The sequence below is a fragment of the Solea solea genome, chromosome 17, assembly GCF_958295425.1.
Source record: "Solea solea chromosome 17, fSolSol10.1, whole genome shotgun sequence".
In the NCBI taxonomy this organism is placed as follows: Eukaryota; Metazoa; Chordata; class Actinopteri; order Pleuronectiformes; family Soleidae; genus Solea; species Solea solea.
In genome coordinates, this window is record NC_081150.1 from 19,358,017 (window position 1) to 19,366,941 (window position 8,925).

Genomic DNA, 8,925 nt, shown 5'->3' on the forward strand with positions numbered 1-8,925 from the left:
AAACCTTGAGTGATGAAGCTACAAAAAGCTGCTTTTCTTCCCTTTTTAAGGAGAAAGAGACATTTTATAATTGAATGATGGATGAGACTGACCGTCAACTTACTGAACAAACCAGAACCAATGCAGCTGTTCTCTCTGTTGAAAATAAATTGGCAATTTGGACATTTATTTTCCAAAAAATACATCGTTTTTTTGTTAAAAAAGGAAATTATGAGGTGAGATTTATTATGTCGAGATGTTATTAAAGCTGAAGAGTCTGTAGAAACTGTATTTGAAAGATTTTTCATTCAGTAAAATGTATGAATCTGAGTTTAAAGACACTTCAGAAGTAAAAACCTGCCAATCAGCAACAAAGAGGAGGTCGAATTCAAGAGGACCACTTCACATACTACAATTTATCATGGTGCCTTCGGTGAAGTGTCAATAAAGTAATAGCTTTGTTAAATGTAAATTGTCAATTGCTTGACTCATTTGTTCAGTTTTTGTTGTTGTTTTAATCAGATTGAGCAGATACATTTGCTAATTTTACATGATCTTAAACCTCATTTTAAACACTCAAATTTAACATGGTTAGTAACACATTTTTCAGAGGAGATACTTCTTTATCACTTTTTAAGTTTCAATGATCCCAATAATTTAATAAACAATGTTCATGTTCTCTCTTTAATCCACTCTTCATATCAGTTTGTTGTCTCTAATCACAAATAAAATGTCAGACATTCTTTCGGTAAAAAGTACAGTCAGTGTTAGTGGTGTGTAGTCATCTGCCTCTGGATGGTCTAAAGTAGACTGTTTTGTAATCCTGTGTTTGCCATTGGAGGACTTGTGTCCCCTCTCGTTGGCTGAAGATTAACTCCATTGATTGATCAAATTTGATCTAGACTGAGGGTGGCTTTATTTCTTTCAATATCTGGACGCCTGTCTTATCATGTGTACATTGTTTAATCCCTACGTCTTTAACCTAATCTAATATTGCGTTAATTCCTCTTTGTAACAATGACCAAATACTAGAAAAAATGTTTTCCTAGAACTAAAGCTACTGCATGTAATTGCAGGTAGGTACAGTAGGTAGGTAGGTAGGTAATTCAAAACTTGAAAAATGTGTTCGCTTGTGTAATTAATGTAAGCTAGCTAGCTCAAGAGAGATAGATAGCTCATTTTATGTAAGCTAGTAAGTTAGCAAGAAATAAAGAAAAAGAAAGAAATAAAGAGAGAAAGAAAGAAAGACTAACAAACAAGCATATAAACAAGATAGATAGATAGATAGATAGATAGATCAACCTCATCGTGTTTCATCTGCCCCTTTATTTAAGAAACCGAAAACCGACGCACTGTGATGTTACAAAGTAACACTTTGTGTCCCAGAAACAAGGATTTTGACCTGTTGCTCTTTCGCTGTCCTTGTCCAGCCAATGATTGACTAATGTCTCAGCCGGTGCTATTTGTCTTCTCAATGCACCCAAAGTTCGCAATAATAGATCTGGAGGGACCGCAGAGACTCATTCTATTATGAGCTGCTAGAGTAGGGGTCTCACCATGGACCTGTGTAAAGCAGCTTTTTTCCTGGGAGCCCTGATCTACACTGGTAAGAAATAATGATGGGTATGAATAGACGGTAATTATATAAATACCATAAAATTTATATTTTTTTAAAATTACATTCATGATGGAACAAATTTGCATGCACTAAAATGTTTTAAAGTTGCTTTTACTCTCATTGATCCAAGGAAAAAAAAGATTTAATTTAATAAAATATCATGTAATGCTACATTTAATCGCGATATTTATTATTTAAGTTATTTTAAATTTGCTTCTTACAGTAATTACTTAATGTTATTTGTTGTCAAATTTGAGGTGTATATAATCACAGTGGAGGTTTTGAAGCTAAATTATTTATACTAATAGTAATGCTTCTTAGAAGAATGTTCTGCTGCATTTTAATCTGAATATAACAGTTATGGTGTACCCCAGGGGTCAATCAGAGATCCCATAGGGTTTTCTGTTTGTTTTGCATATATGACTTCACTTGACTCAACAATAATAAAACAAAATGTAAAAACTTTATAAGAACCATCTATGATCCAAAATGTTCAAGTTATGGCTTTTTTTTTAGCCATTTCTGTGCTGATATGAACAGCCAAAGTCCAACGTAATCAAACCATTAGTCACCGAATGTAAATAACATATATAGACAGTTCTGACATTTCCTGGCATATGATGAACATGAATTAGTTGGCACCATTTATCATGGTTACTCAGTTCCTATTTGTGTACATTATGACTCACAAATAACTAGCTAAATAAATAAATAAGCCTGTGCTGTTGTGCAAAATGTATAGATTTATTAAAGCCTATTATAACCTAATTTATAATGATGCAAGTAATAACTTGAGGGAAATCAACAGACATATAGTGAAAATAAATAACACAAACAAATAAATAGCTAGCATAGAACTCTGTATGAAAAGGCAAAAAGACCTTTGTACCTTTACAGAAATATACACGTTAATATATAATCATACGCCTTTTTGACTATATCTTTTCCCTCCTTGATTCTAGTGAGTTGTTCCGAGGTGAGCGGCTACGACAAAACAGAAGGGGCGTGGATCACCTCGTTGAACAGGCGACAGCACACGGTGAACAGCGCGACTGAATGCGCTGACAAATGTAACGCGGAAACAACGTTCATGTGCAAGTGAGTCCACGCACAAATGTTGACATCTCAGTTTAACATCTACCTTCCAAACCCAACTGACTCCTGAGTGTGACCTTCCCACAGGTCTTTCGTGTATATTGAAAAGGATCAAGAATGCTGGACAATATCAGATAACTCAAAAACAGAGATCTTACTGCGGAGAACAAGTGCAGCTTTATATGAAAAACAAGGCAAGTCCCTTTTGGCATTTTTCCTTTTTCCTCCTTTTTCTGTTTTGATGCTGACTGAAAGCCTCTACATATAGTATGTGATACCTTTTCTTTTCATTGCTCTGTGGTTAATGTTTAGCCGATTTGCATGATCAGTGGTGTTTGGACTGTGTCTGCAAACACTGTGAAGAGGGACAATAAGTCAAACACAACTGTCCCACAGACAACAACAGTGGCATCAGGGAATTCTCTGATAAATTTTGATCAGCGGATAATGTTGTACTGTATACCCTCATTATACAGTAGACTAGTGTAATGAGTTTAATGTCATTCCCCAATATACCATGAATTGGCACCTTTAAATTGGAGGCCATGGTTCTCAGTAAGAAACCGATGGATTTCCTAGTCCAGGTGGAGAATGAGTCCTTACCCCCAAGTGAACGACTCAAAGGGTGCATTCATTCACACCAGTCCTTAATTAATCGAACCGTAGCTTGTTTGCTCAGTCCGGTTCCTTTGGAGAGGTGTGAATGCACAACCGAACTCTGATGCACACCAAAGATGCGAACTCTGGTCCACCTAAAAACATAGGTCTTCACTTCTTGTTCATTGTTTTTCTCATCTTCTACTTTCTGAAAACTACCTATGTATCTCTGGGTTTTGTTCACGAGTGAGGGAACAATGGTGCGTGAGATTGGCAGGAAAATCAGGGCCACCAGAGCAGTATTGCGTTTATTCTGTTGTGACGAAAATAGAGGTGAGCCAAAATCTGTCAGTCTACCGACCGATCACAATTTCTAGCCTCACCTATGGTCATGAGTGATGTGTTATGACCATAGACCATGGGTAAAAGGCCTATACCTGCGTATCATGTAGACTTATACCACTGGTCAACAAGGATTCTACCAACAAACATGCAGTGCTGATTAATTTGTTTATTTCTAGATTACCTCCTGGAGTGTGTAAAAGGAATAGGAACAGATTACAGAGGAACAAAGTCCAAAACAAAATCAGGAAAGAAATGTCAGCGATGGGAAGCAAAATATCCCCATAAGCCAAAGTACGTATTCTCACAATACCTTGTTTTATGTCCTAAAAATGTCCATTTAGAATTTTAAATATAATTTTTCTCAATTGTGTCTTGCAGTTTCACACCACAGTCTCATCCCAAAGCAGACCTGGACTCTAACTTCTGCAGAAACCCTGATGGTGATGGCGGCGGTCCCTGGTGTTACACCACTGATAGCAGCACCCGCTGGGAGCACTGTAACGTGCCCAGCTGTGCAGGTGAGACATTTTCAGAACGATACTGCAAACTGCTCATGCCAGGGCTCAAATTTAAGCAAAGGTTTTGCTGAACGTTTTAAGTAGCAACCTGAAGCTGTGGTAGCTGTAGTAGGAACTCTGTAGGACACACCACAGACATCATTAAGCTAAAAACTTTTCAAGCAATGTTAAATCTTTATCTATACAGCTGTTAAATTGTGCTATCCTCATGGTGCGTGTATTACTCTGTCCTCTTCCAACAATGATTATTTTCGTAAATGACAGTGTAATGTCTGTGTGTGTGTTTCTTTTACAGATGATTGTATTCACTGCAGTGGTGAGAACTACAGGGGAAAAACATCAACCACTGAAAATGGCTTCACCTGCCAACGATGGGACTCACAGACACCTAACAACCATGGCTACAACCCCGGCGCGTAAGGCAATTATATAAATCAACAAGGATTTAACATATTAAGGACACTGATCTAAAGCTAAATGAGTCAGTACACTACATTGCTTCCTCTAGTCTCCCAGAAAAGTTCCTTGAAGAGAACTACTGCAGAAACCCTGATGGAGACCCCCGACCTTGGTGCTTCACCACCAGTCCGTCCAAACGATGGGACTTCTGCTCCATTCCACGCTGCAGTAAGTCCTACTATTTCAATATGATCATGTGCTACTGCAAAGTAGATTTCATATTTCTGTGGTCCAGGAAGCAGACAGAATATACTGGAATTGTGTTGTGAATGTTTTGATTCCCTAAATAACTTAAATGGGCGTGTGTGTGTCTGAAACACGTACGTACCTGCTGAAACCTGACATATAGTAACTTGTTTCATTTAAAAGACTAAGATACAAACACAAAGTTAAGATTGATTGAGATTCAAAATTACCAGAGGAAAATGTAGGTAAGATGTTGAGTTCACCAGCTGAAACATTTTCTCATCCGTCCTCAGCATCCGAGCCTCCCACCATTGATCCAGAGTTGACTTGCGCCTCAGGTGAAGGCAGCTCGTACCGAGGTACGGTTGCTGTCACAGAGTCTGGCAAAACCTGCCAGAGCTGGTCGGTTCAGGTGCCTCAGAAACACAATCGCAGCCCAGACAACTACCCCTGCAAGTAAGAGAACAAAAAACAGAACAAACATGAACAACACAAGCAAAAACAGTTTACCTTGGCTCTATCTCTGTTTGTCTTTTTCATTGTTTGTCAGAGGCCTGGAAAACAACTACTGTCGTAACCCAGACAACGAGAGGAAGCCCTGGTGTTACACCACTGACCCTGACACTCGCTGGGAGTACTGCACAGTGCCCAGTTGTGGGGATGAAGCCAGACCAGGTGCAATAAACAATACCATAGTTACCATCTTCTAAGTTGTCTCTTTTGACAAAAACAAGAGAATGCCACCCACTGGACCCCAAAAGGGTCCATACGTACAGCCATGGACATGGACCACGATAGACATGTGGACGTAGAATGTATGATGTAGGCTGAACTTTACTACATGTGTGGCTCAAACTGTGTCCTTGTCTCTTGCTGCAGATGACCCAGTGATCCCCCCAGAGGAGGAAGACTGTTACAAGGACAATGGATCAAGTTACCGTGGCATCACATCAGAGACCATCAGCGGGAAGAAATGTCAGATGTGGGGCTTAATGACTCCTCACAGACACACAAAGACTCCACAGAACTACCCAAAAGGGTAAGCATCAATTGTTGTTGGCCATTTGTACATTATAATACAGTAAATTCAAAGCCAGATCCTGCCCCCTGGTGGTAACTCTGTTGTTGTAAATGATAAGAACATCTTTTTTTAGCTCATATCTGCGACAAAAATATGAATGTTCTTTATACCTGCTGTGCTGACTTTCCCCATTTCCTCTTTCGACAGGGACCTCAAAAGGAATCTGTGCAGGAACCCCGACGATGACCGAGCTCCCTGGTGCTACACCACTGATCCCTCTGTCCGCTGGGAGTACTGCAATTTGGAGAAATGTTCCACTGGGTCTTCAGGAGTAACACCGACAAATCCTTCCGTACCCCAAGGCCCATCCACCGTCACCCAGACACCACCTGTAAAAGGTGAACCAACTTTTAAAACTGTGCTGATCAGATCAAGAGATCACTTGTTGTCAAGTCAATCCAACATCTACTCATTTTTTTTTTATATGACAGACTGCAAGGTTGGCAATGGAGATACATACCGTGGCCCAACCTCCATCACCATTTCGGGTGTGACCTGCCAGGCCTGGAGTTCTCAAAGTCCTCATCAACATAACAGCTTCACCCCACAGAGCCATCCCACCAAGGGCCTGGAGGGTAATGTAAGTGATTTTCTGTGGCGACCACTTTGACTTGAAAATTCCACTGCAGTTTAGTTTTGGTTTTGTTTTTTTTAATAAAAACAGTGTTCAAAGACGTGACAGTACTTCATAATTTGTGTCTGTCAGAGCTGTAGAAACCCTGATGGCGACGTGAACGGACCTTGGTGCTACACCACTGACAGGAACAAGAAGTGGGATTACTGTCAGATCACAGACTGTGGTACGTGAACACTATTTAATGGTAGCTTTGTACAGTTTTTATATACTATATCTATGATCTATAGATTTATACGCTCCATATGACAGGCTTCAAACTTGGAAGAAGACTTATTAAGGGCACCAGGGTGTGCATTGCTGACTTTGAAGTTGCTTGGATAAGAAATACGACGAAAAACAAAAACAGGCACATATTGAATGGGTACTGGATGGTACAGTTGGTTCACAATCCTCAGTGGTATAAAATTTGTACCAATAGAAAATGAATGAGCTGTGACTGTATAGCCATCAGTATAATTTTCTCATGCTTAAAGACATAGTTCCGTCAAGTAGCCTGGGACCCGCACACCAATAAGATGGCTGCCAGCAGAGACCAAAGAGAAAATCTCGTCTAGAAAATGACACTTATACTCTGCACCAAAGTCATGGTGTCAAATGTGTCAAAAACCCTTGTATGTGACCTGTCCCTTTAATATAAAAGATTCACCTTTATTAAACAAAACCAATCGACAACTCAGTGTTTTTCTTTCTCTGTAGCTGGACTGAGCTGTGGGATGCCGGTGACCAAACCGAAGCGCTGTTTTGGTCGTATTGTCGGAGGCTGCGTGTCTAAACCTCACTCGTGGCCGTGGCAGATTAGCCTCCGCACCAGGTGAGTCCACCTATACAAAAGTATGAGTTAAAAAAACATTTGTGAAATGTGATTTAAAGGTCAAAGTTGTACAAGAAGAGATTTTTACAAGAAGTGGAAAATAAGCAAAACCCTCATCTAAATGTCAAAAGAAAATGTTTTAACCTGTTTCCCAAGTCAGGGTGGGTTAAGGATCCCAGGAAACAACAAACATGGACAAATGATGGATACCTAGAAATCTTTTTTTATGATTGAGCGGATGCAATATTTTTTTTCATGCAAATGGTTTGAAGTGTGAATCTGAAAATATCCTCACATGTTAACAAAGACCTTCTTGTTTTTTTATTTATCTTTCATTGAAATTGTTGTTTACCTCTGTGACCTGATAAGGAAATAACCAGTATGTTGGTAATGGATGTTTTGTATTCAGATTATAAAGCATCAAAATTGATATATTTTTCATACAAAGTGGATGAGAGCACATTTGACCCTTTTATTATGAATGGTTAACATGCACCATTCTTACCAAAGCACAGTGAAAAGACCACTTTACTCCAGTTACAATGATAATCCAGCAAAAGCATGATTAGGTTTTTGTTCAAGCTATTTTACACTAATTAAACTAGCATACAAATGTTTCCAGTTTTGAATAATCTATCTATCTATCTATCTATCTATCTATCTATCTATCTATCTATCTATCTATCTATCTATCTATCTATCTATCTTACATCATTGTCTACATTAGCTGGCTAACTAGCCATCTATCTATGCTAGTTAATAACTAGCCATCTACCTATCTATCTACGCTAGCTAGCTAACTAGCCATATGTGTATTCTTTACTTTTAAAACGTCTTATCTGACATTAAAGCAGTTGTGTTATCTCTACTTTTGCGTCTATCTGGCGCAGATAAATGTATACATGTTGTATTTGTTTCTTTTAGCGCAGGAATCCATTTCTGTGGAGGAACTCTGATCCACCCTCAGTGGGTTCTCACTGCTGCTCACTGCATGGAGAGGTCAGGTCAAACTTCTGCTACTAAAAAAAAAAAGGCATCTCAGCGCTGACTAAACCACCACCATCTCAGTGTGTAACAGGTGTGTTTATGTTTCATTTTACAAATGTGACGTAGGTCCACACGGCCTTCGGCCTACCAGATTCTCCTGGGCATTCACACAGAAAGAGCTAACGAACGGTCTAAGCAGGAGAGACAACTGGAGAAAATTGTGCTGGGACTGAACCGAGCCGACATCGCTCTGCTTAAACTGGAGCGGTGAGAAGTGGATGGTTCATCGACCTGGAACCAGTGCTGATATTGCTGAAATATTGATTATAAGGTTTCTCTCTGTGTGTTTGTTTTGTTTTTTTCAGTCCTGCACTGATCAATGACAAAGTCCTGCCCGCTTGTCTGCCACAGAAGAACTTTGTTGTCCCAGTGGAACAGAGTGTTACGTCACTGGATGGGGTGAAACTGAAGGTACACATGTGTTCTTGTGCTGGTATACTTGTGGGGACCACACTTTTACATGTGAATAGTGAGGACCTTCCAGATTAGTCCTCACTTCTTCAAATAAGTGTTTCATTGTAGTAAAACTTGTGGTTTTTCTATTGACAGTTT

At 39.4% G+C, this 8,925-nt stretch overlaps 1 protein-coding gene across 1 annotated transcript; it reads left to right on the forward strand.

Annotated features, from left to right (window-relative positions):
* Window positions 1-1,468: 1,468 nt before the first annotated feature.
* On the forward strand, window positions 1,469-8,877 carry plg (plasminogen). Its single transcript, XM_058614257.1, has 17 exons — window positions 1,469-1,585; window positions 2,560-2,695; window positions 2,780-2,886; window positions 3,811-3,925; window positions 4,013-4,152; window positions 4,448-4,568; window positions 4,661-4,779; window positions 5,091-5,253; window positions 5,348-5,472; window positions 5,677-5,836; window positions 6,026-6,216; window positions 6,310-6,458; window positions 6,585-6,678; window positions 7,212-7,326; window positions 8,251-8,325; window positions 8,440-8,580; window positions 8,679-8,877. The coding sequence occupies exons 1-17, from the start codon at window positions 1,537-1,539 to the stop codon at window positions 8,860-8,862; spliced, it is 2,184 nt and encodes a 727-aa protein (XP_058470240.1). The 5' UTR covers window positions 1,469-1,536; the 3' UTR covers window positions 8,863-8,877.
* The last annotated feature ends 48 nt before the right edge of the window (window positions 8,878-8,925 follow it).